The sequence below is a fragment of the Panthera tigris genome, chromosome F2, assembly GCF_018350195.1.
Source record: "Panthera tigris isolate Pti1 chromosome F2, P.tigris_Pti1_mat1.1, whole genome shotgun sequence".
NCBI lineage: Eukaryota > Metazoa > Chordata > Mammalia > Carnivora > Felidae > Panthera > Panthera tigris.
In genome coordinates this window covers 82,193,498-82,206,708 of record NC_056676.1, presented here as the reverse complement: position 1 = coordinate 82,206,708, position 13,211 = coordinate 82,193,498, and the positions used below count along the sequence as shown (strand labels likewise).

The 13,211-nt window shown below is 61.4% G+C and overlaps 3 protein-coding genes across 4 annotated transcripts; 1 reads left to right on the top strand and 2 right to left on the bottom strand.

Annotated features, from left to right (window-relative positions):
* Nucleotides 1-17: 17 nt before the first annotated feature.
* Nucleotides 18-2,938, bottom strand: MAF1 (MAF1 homolog, negative regulator of RNA polymerase III). The gene is made up of 8 exons (XM_042972756.1): nt 2,850-2,938; nt 1,912-2,037; nt 1,690-1,818; nt 1,447-1,612; nt 1,186-1,307; nt 985-1,104; nt 682-831; nt 18-556 (listed from the first exon to the last, which is right to left on the bottom strand). The coding sequence occupies exons 2-8, from the start codon at nt 1,992-1,994 to the stop codon at nt 535-537; spliced, it is 792 nt and encodes a 263-aa protein (XP_042828690.1). The 5' UTR covers nt 1,995-2,037; nt 2,850-2,938; the 3' UTR covers nt 18-534.
* Nucleotides 2,939-3,635: 697 nt separating this feature from the next.
* SHARPIN (SHANK associated RH domain interactor) lies at nt 3,636-8,237 on the top strand. 2 transcript variants are annotated; one of them, XM_042972752.1, is made up of 9 exons: nt 3,636-3,922; nt 4,211-4,385; nt 6,839-6,970; nt 7,048-7,189; nt 7,265-7,355; nt 7,433-7,586; nt 7,665-7,783; nt 7,872-7,997; nt 8,077-8,237. In XM_042972752.1, the coding sequence occupies exons 1-9, from the start codon at nt 3,725-3,727 to the stop codon at nt 8,158-8,160; spliced, it is 1,221 nt and encodes a 406-aa protein (XP_042828686.1). In that variant the 5' UTR covers nt 3,636-3,724; the 3' UTR covers nt 8,161-8,237. The 2 variants fall into 2 exon arrangements, with proteins under 2 accessions (XP_042828686.1, XP_042828687.1); XM_042972753.1 differs by lacking the exon at nt 6,839-6,970.
* A 781-nt stretch (nt 8,238-9,018) lies between these two features.
* LOC102954021 (cytochrome c1, heme protein, mitochondrial) lies at nt 9,019-11,482 on the bottom strand. Its single transcript, XM_042972755.1, has 7 exons — nt 11,328-11,482; nt 10,523-10,719; nt 10,310-10,436; nt 10,065-10,222; nt 9,816-9,976; nt 9,406-9,506; nt 9,019-9,320 (listed from the first exon to the last, which is right to left on the bottom strand). The coding sequence occupies exons 1-7, from the start codon at nt 11,454-11,456 to the stop codon at nt 9,216-9,218; spliced, it is 978 nt and encodes a 325-aa protein (XP_042828689.1). The 5' UTR covers nt 11,457-11,482; the 3' UTR covers nt 9,019-9,215.
* Between the last annotated feature and the right edge of the window lie 1,729 nt (nt 11,483-13,211).

Here is a 13,211-nt window from a genome sequence, read left to right as displayed (position 1 = left end):
GGAGCCTAGATCGCCACTAAATCACAGAAACTTTTTATTGGAAACAAACCAGCTGCAGCAAAGTGACACTCAGTGCACGCTGCCCAACGGGCAAGGTACGGGGAGAGGGTGGTACAGGTGGGCGTCAGGGGCTGGCCAAGCCCAGCGTGGTGACCGCAGGGGCCTGCTCACTGGGTCTCGGGCCCTTTGGGCTGGAGTGTGCAGGCCCAGGCCTGATCCGGCACGAAATACAAAAATAAACTCTGTAGTCCAGCTGTCCCTGCCTGTGTCAGTTCGTCGGGGCAGGGCAGTGGCTCTTCCCACCAGGCCCTGTGCTGTCCAGCCCGACCACAACGTGGGCAGCTGGAGCCCGTGGGAGCGAGCAGACGTCTGCGGGCGGGAGCCAAAGGGCTAGGTGGGCGTGGCCTGGGGCGGCGCTGCAGCCTTGGCAAGCCCCGGGATGACCACCAGCTGGGGAGGCCCTGGGGCGCCCTCAAGCGAGGGTTCCAGGCACTGGCTGAAGCTGAACGAAGCTGGGGCCTCTGCTCCTCGTCCTCACATACAGATCACCGGGACCCTGGGCAGAAGACGGCACACAGTGAGCTTCCAGAGCCAACTCCCAGGAGGTCAGGCAGAGAGGCACCCACTCCGTGCTATCGACCCCTGGCTACGGAGAGCCAGGCCACAGCCACCGTCACACACCTGTCCTCCTCCATGGCGCTGGTCTCCTCGGGTCCGCCCTCACTGCCTCCACTTCCGCTCTCTTCTTCCTCCTCCTCCTCTTCCTCCTCCTCCTCGCCCAGCTCCATGTCTAGCTCGTTGCCGGCCTCCGAGGGAGTATACGTGGATCCGCTGGGGGAGGTGTGGGAACGGGTCTTAGGACTGCCTGTCCCTGACCCGTTGCTGACCCCAGGGAGGACAAAGTCAGGAGCGGGGTGGGTACAGCTGGGGAAGTGGCATGTGACAAAGCAGGGGCTGAGGGAAAGGAGGCGGCCAGGCGCCCACCTGATGGACCGGCAGCTGAAGAACACGACCCGCTTCAGCCGCTTGTTGTAGAAGAAGTAGTTGAAGGACCAGAGGCTGCCATCCTCCCCAAAGGGGTCTGAGTCCAAATCCGGGTTGTAACTGCAGAGCGCGGGGCAAGAAGTGGCATGAAGGCCCAAGTGCCACATGCACCCACGCCCTCCTGCAGGAATGCCGGCCCACCTGTAGATGTCACACTCGGACAGGCAGATCTCCTCATCTACTGCGTTCCAGAGCTGCGGCTTCAGGGCCTTGAAGTCCTCCCGTACGGCCGAAAACAGGCTGCAGTTGACTGCGTTCACCACCTAGGATGGTCACGGTTGGGACTGGCTAGGACGCAGAACGGGAGGCATGAACTGGGCAGAACCCAGGGGCCACTATAAGTCGGAAGGACAGTCGAGATAGCTGTGGGGCTGCGGGTCCCTCCCCCCACCGGACCCTCACCCAGCTGAGGCTGGGTTCCCTGCTGAACTCATGGCTTCGGGCTGTGCTGAAGTCATAGTCAGGCCGGAAGGACTCGTTGAGCGTGGCAATCAGGTAGAAGAGCGTCTTGCGGCTGCACTTGTCGCTCAGCGGGCCCTCATCCTCACCACCTTGGCTCTTGCTCAGTCTGCAGAGAGAGACGCATCAGCCCAGCACTGCCCTGAACCCCACGGCCCACAGCAGGCACGCTCTGCGGCAGCTTACCTGCTGGGGCTGAGGCCCGACGTCTGGGGTGGAGACAGCGCCTCCAGCACGTGGGGCTGGCCCTCCTGGCAGAACTGCTTAAACATGTGCTTGTCGTCTCCCGCCATCTTACACGAGTAGCTCTCGATCCTGCAAGGTGCACGTGGGACCACGGAGCATGCCACCCATCAGGTTCAACTCGAGGGTCTCTGAGACACCAGCCTACACAACCCCCCACCTCACCTGCCAATGATGTGGGCGTCTCCAGTCTCCACTGTCAGCTGCGAGTTGATGGCTTCGAAGCTCGAGTTCTCCAACAGCTTCATGTCCTTGGGGAGGGGGTCCTGCGCTCAGAGGGGCTAGTGCTGCCTGAGGGTGGGAGACCGGTCCATGAGTATCTGGCCCCTGGGGCTCAGCCTCTGGCCTCCCAACCGGGTAAGTGGAGCCGCTGTAAACAAGCCGGGTCCCTCCTGCGGCTTACTCCTAAGCCCTCCGCGCTGGTAGGAGAGGCGGATTAGATCCTGTTACCTGAGAGTGGTGAGCTGAGGCTCTGGCTCGGCCAACCCTCTCCCCGTCCCCATACCTGGGGGCGCACCAAGGATCTTGCTCATATTGGGGCCTCTGGTTTATCTCCCTGGACACTGCCCACCGCGACAGAAGAGCCTCCTCCACCGTTAGGGGTGAGGGTCACTGTGAGCCCCCAAAAGTGCGGGACTCCTGCAGTACCCCTCCGGCCAAGCTCCTCAGCTAGGCTAATAACCCGCACCGGGTTAGGACCCAGGGCACCTGGGGCTGGGGCTGGGGCCCTGCGGTCACCTGGGCGCAGCGCTCTTCCCTGTTCTACAGGCTCTCTATCGAGGTAAAGAGGAGAGCCATAGGCTTCCTCCGTTCTTCCCCGCGCCTAATTTCTTCGTAAATTAGTGACGCCACGGAACAGAGGCAGGCACCAAGACCCCCGAAGGGCCGGTCGGCCGGCCGCTAGCGCTCCAGCGTCAGCCTGGCCGCACCCGCCTCTCCGCCGGGCTAAGGGAAACCCCAGCCTAGTCGCGGAGAACTACAAATCCCAGGAGGCAGTGCGCCCCGGGACTCGCGCACGCGCGCACGCTCGCCGGCGCGAGGACCGCTGGGGGCTGGAGTTCTGAAGGCCCCGACACGGCGCCGGTCACAGAGCGGACACCTACCTGCTTGCGCAGCGCTCAGTGTGGCCGGGCCGGGTCTGGCCGGTTGACTTCGGCGCGGGTAAGGAGGCGGTGTGGGCTCCGGGCAGCTCGGGCTCCTCAGGACCGGAGGGCGGCGCCGCGGCCTCCGTTCGGGCCGCACTGTATCCGGGGGAAGAAGCTCCGCGACGACGTCCCGTTACTCCCGGCCCTGCCGGCCCTGCCGGGCTGCCACCGCGACATAGCCTCGCCCCTGGAAGGCGACCGACTATCGCGACCGACCTGCCCGCCGACCGCCACAGAAGGCCCGAGAGAGCAAAGGACCGAGCGAGCGACCTCTGCCTCCCCGGGCCGGACAACAACAAGCGTCCGCAAGGCCCGGCCCCCCGCCCCTGAATGGCCTGGTCCAGCCGCCGGGATCGAGAGCTCGGCTAGCCATTGGGGGCGTCTCCCGCCGTTCACTCCTACCGTCCACGTCTACTGGCTGCCCTGCCTGTCCGTCACTCTTCGACGCCGTGCGATCCCACCTCCTTTCCTGGCGCTCATTGGCTGCGCCTCCTCGCTCGTCCCGCCCCTGGTGTCAGCCCGCCTTCCCAGGAGTGGCTGGCGGACCAACGCGGGGCCCGCCCGCCGGGCAACCTGCGGCTCGGAAGGAGCCTGGGAACAGCGTCTAGCCCCGGACCGGCGCGGCGGGTAGACGCGGACCGTTCGGCTGCAGCCCCCGCCCGCCGAGCCTCTAGGTCGTGTCCATCCTGGGTAAGACAGGAGGGTCAGAGCCGGGCCCCGACGCTCTGGCCACGGCCGGAACCCCAGGCTCGCGGCCCCAGTTTCCGGTCGGCGGAGGCGCTCAGGGGCCCGAGCCCACGGAAGCGGGCTTGGGGGCCGGGGCCGGACAGGAGATGGCGCCGCCTGCGGGTGGCGCGGCGGCGGCCTCGGACCCGGACTCGGCCGCGGTGCTCCTGGCTGTGCACGCCGCGGTGAGGCCGCTGGGCGCGGGGCCGGACGCCGAGGCACAGCTGCGCAGGCTGCAGCTGAGCGCGGACCCCGAGCGGCCCGGGCGTTTCCGGCTGGAGCTGCTGGGCTCGGGACCCGGCGCGGTGAGTGGGGGCGGCGGGGGCGCGGGGCCCTGGGCCAGTCCCCTCCGCTAGACAGCTTTGTGCCCTTGAGCAGTTCGCTTTCCTTTGTTGCCGTTTCCTCGCCTGTAAAGTGGGGGTAAATGCTCCGCTACCTATCTTTATAGGAGTTCTGCGAGGGCTTCTTAAGGTGATAGGAGTAAGGGTCTTAGGACGGGGCACGTGGCCTGTAAATGTTACGTCGTGCTCCTTTGGTCATCATGCAGGGTGTGCTGGCGGGAGGCACTGAGCCCGCACTCTCCCCTTCCTCAGGTCAGTTTGGAGTGGCCCTTGGAGTCAGTTTCCTACACGGTCCGAGGTCCCAGCCAGCATGAGCTGCAGCCCCCGCCAGGAGGGCCTGGGACCCTCAGCCTGCACTTCCTCAACCCTCAGGAAGCTCAGCGGTGGGCAGCTCTAGTCCGAGGTGCCACCATGGAGGGACAGAATGGTTAGTGCTCTGGAGCGAAGACTCCTTTTGGCTGACCGGGCACTGCGAGTGCTGGGAGAGAACGAAAGTAGCCCAAGCCCCCCCAGGCCTGGATGGGGGACGGAGTGGGGAAAGCTGGGCCCACCGTACCCCCTTTTGTGTCCTGGGAAGGCTCCCAGGAGGGAGAAGGTGGAGAAAAGAACAGGCTGGAAAGCTTGGAAAGCTGGAGCCTGGAGTAGCAGACAGATGTGGAGGCCCAGCAGGCAGGCCCTCAGGGTCTGGGTGAGGAGTGCACCGGGAGCGATGGAAATGTACTCAGCGGAGAGTGACAGGTTCAGGTTCGAGCTACTGAAGACTGGTTGAGGGGCGCCTGTCGGTTAAGTGTCTGACTTCGGCTCAGGTCTCATCTCACCGTCCGTGGGTTCCAGCCCTGCATTGGGCTCTGTGCTGACAGCTCGGAGCCTGGAGCCTGCTTTGGATTTTGTGTCCGTCTGTCTGTCTGTCTGTCTGTCTCTCTCTCTCTCTCCCCCCACCCCCTCCCGCGTGCATGCGCACTCTCTCTTTCTTGCTCTCAAAAACAAACATTAAAAAAAAAAAAAGTAAAAGACTGGTTGAGACCTCCCTTTGTGTGGGGGTGGTGTAGCAGATAGGGCTGGAGAGAAGGATGTTTTCAGAGATGCTTAGGAGATGGAATTGGCTGGATTTCATGGCTTTTAAATGGAAGAATTCATGGTTGAGACAGAAAGCTGGAGAAACAAGGTACTATGGAACTCCCAGACAGAGGACCTACGTGGAAGGGAATGGAGGTGGCTAGGTTCTTACACATCCGTGGGGAGAAGAACCAGGTGGATCTGGGTGGGGCTCTGGAGAGGTAAAGATTGGCAGTAGAAAAGTTCAACCCAGGTCACCAGGAGAGAGAAGCAAGAGAGGGTCTGACAGGTAGATAGTGCAGCAAAAGGAAAGGAAAGGAAAGGGCCCACAGATGTGTCAGAAGATCTGCCAGAGGGAAAAGAAAACCTTACTGTGCATCGTGAGAGAGGCCCAGACAACACAGCACTTGCAGAAGGAGAAAGACGTCCTTCGTTCGTTCGTTCGTTCATTCATCAGATGTGTATCCCGGCACCCGTTCTGTGCTGAGCATGTCAGGTCTTGGAGACTTAGCATGAATGAGACTTGGACTTCCTGCCCTCTTGGGACTTGATTTCCAGAGAGAAGGAGAACATATAACATTGGTAAGCATAGACTTGTGCACACAGCATAGCATACGGGCTTCTGGAATCGCTATGTACACTTGATACTGGTGTAACCTTGTACATCAAATAAAACATTTAAGTTGGAAAACAAGTAAGTAAAATTCTGCCAGATGGTGGAAGAATAGAAGAGAGGAGTTTGCAATTTACACACATCTTTTTTTTTTTTTTTTTTTTTTTTAAGTTTACTTATTTGAGAGAGAGAAAGACAGAATCCCAAGCAGGCTCCACACTGTTAGCACAGAGCCCAACACGGGGATCAAACTCGCGAACCTGTGAGATTGTGTCCTGAGCCGAAATCGAGAGTCAGATGCTTAACCAACAGAGCCACCCAGGTGCCCCGGGAGGGGTTTGCAATTTAAAATTGGGTGGCAGGGAAAGTCTCATTAAGGTGATGGTTGAACGAAACTCGAAGGTCCTCGTGTGATCACACCCACGTGGCCGGGAAGCAGCAGGTACCAAAGTCCCGGGGCAAGTGTGTGTGTTGTGTGTGTATGTGTGTGTGATCTTTGGGACTAGGTCAAGGCTGGGCCAGGCCTGGTCCTGGGTGCTCAGGGGTCCTGTTCATCACAGTGGGCAGATAGCTCAGAACACTGAGGGCCTGAGGTCGTCACAGGAGCTGCAGGACAGGTAGGCTGGGCCTCAGGAGGAAGGTAAGGGGAGACACAGGTGCCCCGCCAGGCAGTGGCCCAGGGGGTTTGTTGGGGATGGGAGCAGCCCGAGGTGTTCTGTGCTGGTGGTAGAGCCAGTTGGGAGGAGGGGTGTCCCTGAGGGCACCAAGAGACTACCTGACTGCAGGCCTCCTGGTGAGCAAGAAGGGGCAGGCTTCTGAGGACCTGTTTTGGTTCCGCAGTGAGGCCAAGGGAGCATCCCTGGCTGGCTTAGAGGGCATGTAGAGGCCAAGGGAAGTGGCCTGGCTTCTTTGGAGGAGGGGCATAGGTGAGGCTAGACAGTAGAAGCATGCAGAAGCATTCCAGAGCAAGGAAAAGCCAAGTGGAGCTTCAGCTCTGAGAGGAGTTGGTAGGAACCTTTTAGGGGTTTTTGAGGGCCAGGATTGGGTGGGGGGAGGCCTGGCTTAATGTGTGGCCAAACGCCAGGGAATGGGCTATGAGCTAGGAGGTGGCAAAAGTCCTGGAAACCTGGTCAGCAGAGGCCTGGGTGAGTAACTCGGCTTGGGGGCCGAGTCACAGGAGACCCCAGCCCAGCCCTCATCTTCCCTCCTAGGCAGCCTGCCCCAAGCCCTGGGCCTAGAAATGTGCCCTGTTTCCCCGCCCAGTCCCCCTGGAGTGCCCACACTCCGGGCCCCACAACCCAAGGTGGATCTTTGCTGGAGCCCTGGAGACTTGATGGAGAAAGGTAAAGGCAGGTGGCTGGAGGGGGTTGGAAGCAGCAGTCTGTGCTCAGCCCTGATGGCTTTTTGTCTCTCCCTGCAGAAGAGCTGGTGGGGCGCCTGGCCCAAGCCATCGAGGGTGGGGACGAGAAGGGGGCAGCCCAAGCAGCAGCCACCCTGGCCCGACATCATGCGGCTCTGAGTGTCCAGCTCCAGGAGGCCTGCTTCCCTCCTGGCCCCATCAGGTGAGGTCTCCTTTACTCTGCCACCCTAGCGCTCCCGGGTCCCCGTGCTCCCTCCTGACCTATACTCTGGCCCAGGCTACAGGTGACAGTTGAGGACGCCGCGTCCTCTGCCCACGTCTCGCTGCACGTTCACCCCCACTGCACCATTGCGACCCTCCAGGAGCAGGTAAGCATGGGGTCGGGGGGAGCCCTGTGCGGGGCAAGGGGCCTTCGAGTGACACCGCCTTGATGCTCCGGCCCCAGGTGTTCTCGGAGTTTGGCTTCCCACCAGCCGTGCAGCGCTGGGTCATTGGGCGGCGCCTGTGTGTGCCCGAGTGCAGCCTCGCTTCCTACGGGGTCCAGCGGGATGGGGACCCCGCTTTCCTCTACCTGCTCTCAGCCCCGCGAGAAGCCCCAGGTCGGTCCTTGGTGTGGATGGGATGAGGAGGGGAGGCGCAGCCTGACGCGCCCCTGAGCCCCACCTCCTCTTCCACAGGACGCAGCCCTCAGTGTCCCCAGAAGATGGATGGGGAACTGAGTCGCCTGTTTCCTCAGTCACTGGGGCAGCCCAGAGCTCCTCTGCCAGCCACCTCCAGCCTCCCCAGCCCCCTTCAGGTAGGTGAGGGACTGGGTACCCTGGGCCCGGGATTCTCTGGGCACCAGAAGGAAAGGGTAAGCAGCAACGATTTCCCCGCCTCCACAGCCTGGCTGGTCCTGCCCTTCCTGCACGTTCATCAATGCTCCCAGCCGACCCGGCTGTGAGATGTGCAGCACCCAGAAGCCCTGCACTTGGGACCCCCTTCCCGCAGTTTCCACCCCGCTGGCAAAGGTACCAGAGGCTGAGGAAGGGAGGAGGATGGGCAGGGGGCTAGGACAAGCAGAATGACTTCTCTTTCCCTCACCCCCAGGTCACAAGGAGAGAGGATGGCCCTGTCCCTCCAGGCTCAAGGTCCCTGGACCCCCTCCTAAAACTCTCAGGAGACCTTTGCTGACTGCTTGCTAGGGGTCAAGCCAGGATTGTGGAGGGGCCACAATCTGGAGTCATTAAAGGCACTTCTGAGCCAGCTGAGTACCCCTTCCTTGTGCCTTTGTGCGGATCGATCTGCTGGGAGGACGGAGTGTGGGCATAGCCCCCTTGGGACTCAACTTGGCAGAGGCAGGGCCTGGTTGTCAGCTGGTGGGACAACCCAGCCAGGCCCAGGTGACTATACTTAGCCTCCAGATCCCAGAGATCCTGGAAACACATGGGGCTGAGATCTCTTCCCAGAACCCAAGGGCACACAGAGCCCCCTCCCTAACACCTGGCCATGCCTCCTGTTGTCCACCCGGAAACCCTCAGGCACACCCTCTCCTTGCTTCCACTTGGCTCTCGCCCTTCCCAGTGGCCACCAGTCTTAGGGTATTCCAGCCAGGATGCTCCTCACGTTCCCTCCTGGGGACAAGAAAAGCTCAGAAGCTAGGACCCGAGTGCTGCCACCGCCACCCTCCCCTTGCCCTCACAGCCTACTCCTACTGCTTGCCTCGTTTTGCTGACCCAGACTCACCCCAGCCGCCCTGTGGGTTGCCAGGAGGTGCTGTCCCAGAACACCTCTACCCTGCCCCTTCCAGTCGTCCAGCCAAGAAATCAGGAGCACACTCTGGGTGGCCTCTGCCTAGCTCTGCCTCCTTAGCACTGCTGCCGGCTGCCTCCCTTCCCCACCTCCAGTGCTGCCTGCCACCTCCCGTCCCCAGCCTGTACACGGCAGTGTCGGTCACACTGCATGGGACAACCCTGAGAGCTCGAGAGCAAAGGTCTTAGTCCCAGAGTCCCCTGCAAACGTGTGCTCCCATCACACAATAGCTCAAACATGTGTTGAGAAACTTAATTTATTTCCATGATGGGGGCTGAAGGATCTGGAGCTAGAACCTGGTCTCTTGCCCCTTTCCCTCTTGTCCCAAAGAAAGAGGAGCTTGGCCAAGCGGGCCAGCTGAGGCCTGAACAGGTCCAGGGTGGCTCCTTGGCTTGCGGGCCTGTTCAGGCAAGACGGCAAGCAGACGTTGGGCAGGGTCACTTGGGTGGCCGGTATGCCAGCTTCCGGCTCTTCAGGACTGACCACTTATGCCGCTTCATGGCGTAGACCAGAGGCAATAGCAAGCCCATCATCATCAACATCTGGGGATGAGGCAGGCTCAGAAGAAGGAGGCAGAAAGGACCCCAGCCCATTTCCCAGCCCCTCTCCCACGCCCGGCCATTTCACCTTGAGCCCCATGCGTTTGCGATGGTCATGCTCTGGCTCGGATGCCCAGCGCAGGAAGGTACACACATCCTTGGCTACCTGGGACATGGTAGCTGGGGTGCCTGAGCCAAGAATAAGTGTTAAGGGCTGCCCTTGGGGGTCCCTCCCCAACCTGGTACAGCCCTAGAGCAACCTCCTCCACGTAGCTGAGATGGGGTCCAGACCAAGGCTTCAAAACCAATGGGACCCCCCCCTCCCCCCAGCACGCAGGGGCCTGGGCTAGACGGGGTTGCGAAGGCTGCCCGTAAGCTGGCTCGGTGCTGGAGCCAAGAAGAGTGCACGACCTCTTTCTGTGCATGACACAGAAAGCATCCCTGGCAGTGGGAAAAGGGAGACCCGGCTTGTCCGCCCCCAGGGTGGGGGCTGCTCACCATCGTCATACTCCAAGACCTCAGTGTAGATGGGCGGAGCCATGCCGATGGCCTGGCCAGGAAAGTAGGGGTTGAAATAGAGACCTTCTCGCAATGACACACCGGTGGGCGGCTCGCAGTAGCCGGTTAGCAGGGAGAAGACGTAGTCCTCACCACCGTGCCTGGGACCAGATCCATGCCTCCTCAGCCCCGGCACAAGGTGGACTTTCCTGCCCCCTCCCCACACCGCCCAGCAGGCAGCCAGCGTACCTAGCTCGCACGATGTAGCTGAGGTCAGGGGGCAGTGCTCCGTTGTTGGCTGCTCGAGCGGCCTCAGGGTTGGGGTAGGGTTTGGGGAAGTAGTCAGACAGCTTCCCCGGCCGCATGAACATCTCCCCATCCTCGTTGGGGCCGTCCTGAACCTCCACCTGCCACCAAGAGCCCCGTCACAGCCCTGCCGTCCACCGCAGCCGGAGCCCCAATCCCCGGGGTCCTCCTCATCCCCAGGCCCACACCTCTTCTGCGAGCGCCTTAGCTTCATCTTCTGTGTAGCAGACACCCACCAGGTGGCGGTAGGCCACGTAGTCCATGCTGTGGCAGGAGGAGCACACCTGCTTATACACCTGGAAACCCCTCCGGATACTAAAGAAAGGGATAGGGTTAGGGGCCGCCAGGGCCTCCGCCCCACCAGGCCTCCCAGAAACCACCCCAGTCAGCCGGCAGCACACCTGGTGTGGTCCAGGGAAGACAGGAAGCCACGGTGGGACCACGGATAGCTGGGGGGGTGCAGCTCCAGGTCACTGGCGCTCACGGCCGAATGCAGAGCCACGGCTAGCCCTGCACCCCCTGCCGCCAGCATGCCCAACGCTGACAGCATCACTTTCCGGCCCCGGGACAGACCGGCCTTCGACGACAAGGACACTGCCTGCAAGAGCCCCGCTCAGCGCCTGCCAGAACACCACCCGGCCCTACCTGGGGGTCTGACTCTCAGCGCCTGCCTCTCCCCACCCATGCACCCGCACCCGCCAGCTCCTGCGGAGCACCACTGCCCACCCCGCTCCAGCCCGCTGCCGGCTCCTCGACCGTGATTCGGCCCCGAGGAGGGGGCGCAAGGCATGGTTTGGGATCCGGGGCTGGGGATGAGGTCGATGAAAGCAAGGGTGCCGGGGCAGGCCAAGGTCACAAGCCGCGGTCCGAGGTCAGGCTGAGGTCACTTCAGGACGCAGGCCGTCTGGAAGGCCGGAGCGGGAGCGGGCCTGGGCGCGCCCCTCGGAGAAAGCCCCCGGCCCCGAGCCGGCAGCGAGCCCGCCCCGCCGCCCCCCACGCTCGGTACCCGGCGCCTCCGCTGGTCGGGGGAGTGGGCGCCTGGTCCTGCCCCCCGGCGCCCCATATCGGCAGGCGGCGGGGGTCCGGCGGGGGCGCCGGGTGGCGGAGGCCGCTCCCTCGCTGCCGGGCCCGCGCCCAGAGCCTCCCCGCCGTGACCTTCAGGGGCTGCGGGGCCACCCGGCGGCCGGGGCCGCGGCCAGCGCTCACCTGTGGCGTCCGCAGCGGGAGCTGGCAGGGCCGCGCGCCGCACAGCAAACTCCGGGCCCGCGCGCCCGGCAGCCCCGCGCCCCGGGGGCCCAGCACCGCCCCGCGAAGCGAAGCCGCCGCCGCCGCCATGTCGGCCCTCTTCAGCGCGGCCGCTGCTCCCGTCGGCCCCTGCGGCGCCACGGGAGCCCAAACGTCGCGAGAGCCTGGGAGGGCAGGGGCGGGCCGGGGCCTGTCCGTCAGGTAGTCGTGGAAACCGGAAGTAGGGTGGGAACCCGTGGTGTCTTCCTGCGGGCGGCACCTGCTGTCTCGGCCTGTCCGCTGCCCGGACGCGGTTCTTCCGGCCTCGGCGGTGCTTAGTCCTTTACGCTCGGGCGCCTCAGCCCGGCGTCCACGGCATCTTCGAGGCCATCGCTCACTTTCGTCCAGCAATATTTCCAGACCTGGCGCGGTGGCCATCCGTGTCGCAGCGCCTACAGACCCCCAGAGCGAAGGGGCGGCCTGCCGGGGCCAATCAGCAAGGTGGGGTGGGGGTCTCGCGGCCCACTGCCGCGGTCTCTTTCGCCCCGGTCAGGGTCCCCACTCCGGTGGAGCGTGAGCAGTGCCGGAAGGCTGGGGCCTCCGGGCTGCTGTCCCCCACCCGTCCCGGCCCACACGCGTGGGTTGTGGTGGCGGTTCTCCAGGCTGAGCAGGGGTTTGACAAGGATTTATTAGGCACTTATTATTACCCAGAAACTGTCAGATGCAGGAGCCGTGACTATGACAGCCAAGGGTCCCTCAAAAAATTACGGTCGGTCTTCATTGAGAATGAGGGAGTAAGGACCTCGGAAAATCTGCATCCCCTTCCCCCTATAAAAGCAAGGAAAAGACTAGCAGAAATTGTTGGAGTCAACTTTTTCAGAACTCTGGGAATTAGTCAAAGGAGTGCAGCATCCCGACAGTGTTTATTGAAGAAAACTGAATCTCGGTAAGAACAATGAGTTTTGCGGTGTTTCAACTTGTTCTGGTTAAGGCTACTCTCCAGCCCAGTGGTAACCCTGGAAACTACAGCCCACATTCCTGGTAGAATGGAGCAGGGAGACATAATCCTGTAGAGGGAGCAGAACACCTTGCTTGCAAATAATTGCCATGATTTAACTTGTCTGAGGGCTCCCCGGAAGACCCCTCTTACAAAGCTCACTCAGCTTGCCTAGAGCCAATGGTCTATGCCCTGAGGATGTTTGCTGAAGGCAGTTGCAGGCAAGTTGTAGTTTCAAAGCTGCCGGGGGCAATGGATAACAGCTGCACCTGATAATCGAGTAACCAAAAAGCTTAAAAGGAAGAGCTGGGGAATACAATGTCCACAGGGATGTTCAAAAGCCCTACATATTTCTGAAATACAGAGGTCACAAACACAAATAGGGTGTGCACAGGCTCATGAAAGACCTGAAAAAGCATCAAATGCTTACCTCTGGCTGGCCTTGAGGCTCTGCACATAGGGAAGTGGAGCCTCAGACAGTTGCAAACTGGGGGCTTTAGTGCTCAAAGGATATGCCCCCAACAAGTACACAGAGCTATTTGGGAAAGACTGGGAAGTTTATGGATTTTAGGCATTTAAGAAAATCTCTGTCCGATCATCAGCTGAGCATAGGAACTTTAGTGGCTACACATGACATTACAGACTAGACAGAACAAGTGCAGAAAAACTACTACACGAGTTCAACTACTACAAGCAGCAACAACAAAACCTGGCATCTGATTTCTAAAATCACAACATTAAAAATGAAAGGCCTGTAGGACACCAGTAAGCATACCAACCTATGCATAATTCTCAGGAACAGAGAAGAGAAAGGGGCAGAAAGAATATCTGAAAAAAGAATGCCTGAAAAGTTCCTAAATTTGATGAAA

Bases quoted from the DNA above. Each gene is read 5' to 3' on its own strand.
- MAF1 (XM_042972756.1), bottom strand. From the start codon at position 1,994: ATGAAGCTGTTGGAGAACTCGAGCTTCGAAGCCATCAACTCGCAGCTG. The intron at 1,105-1,185 runs GTGGGCCGGCAT...CGCGCTCTGCAG, and splicing joins TCCGAGTGTGACATCTACAG to TTACAACCCGGATTTGGACT. The intron at 832-984 runs GTGGGCGCCTGG...CACCTCCCCCAG, and splicing joins TTCAGCTGCCGGTCCATCAG to CGGATCCACGTATACTCCCT.
- SHARPIN (XM_042972752.1), top strand. From the start codon at position 3,725: ATGGCGCCGCCTGCGGGTGGCGCGGCGGCGGCCTCGGACCCGGACTCG. The intron at 3,923-4,210 runs GTGAGTGGGGGC...CCCCTTCCTCAG, and splicing joins TGGGCTCGGGACCCGGCGCG to GTCAGTTTGGAGTGGCCCTT. The intron at 7,587-7,664 runs GTCGGTCCTTGG...CCTCTTCCACAG, and splicing joins AGCCCCGCGAGAAGCCCCAG to GACGCAGCCCTCAGTGTCCC.
- LOC102954021 (XM_042972755.1), bottom strand. From the start codon at position 11,456: ATGGCGGCGGCGGCGGCTTCGCTTCGCGGGGCGGTGCTGGGCCCCCGG. The intron at 10,437-10,522 runs GTGTGCTGCCGG...CCCTTTCTTTAG, and splicing joins TCTTCCCTGGACCACACCAG to TATCCGGAGGGGTTTCCAGG. The intron at 10,223-10,309 runs GTGTGGGCCTGG...TCTTGGTGGCAG, and splicing joins CTAAGGCGCTCGCAGAAGAG to GTGGAGGTTCAGGACGGCCC.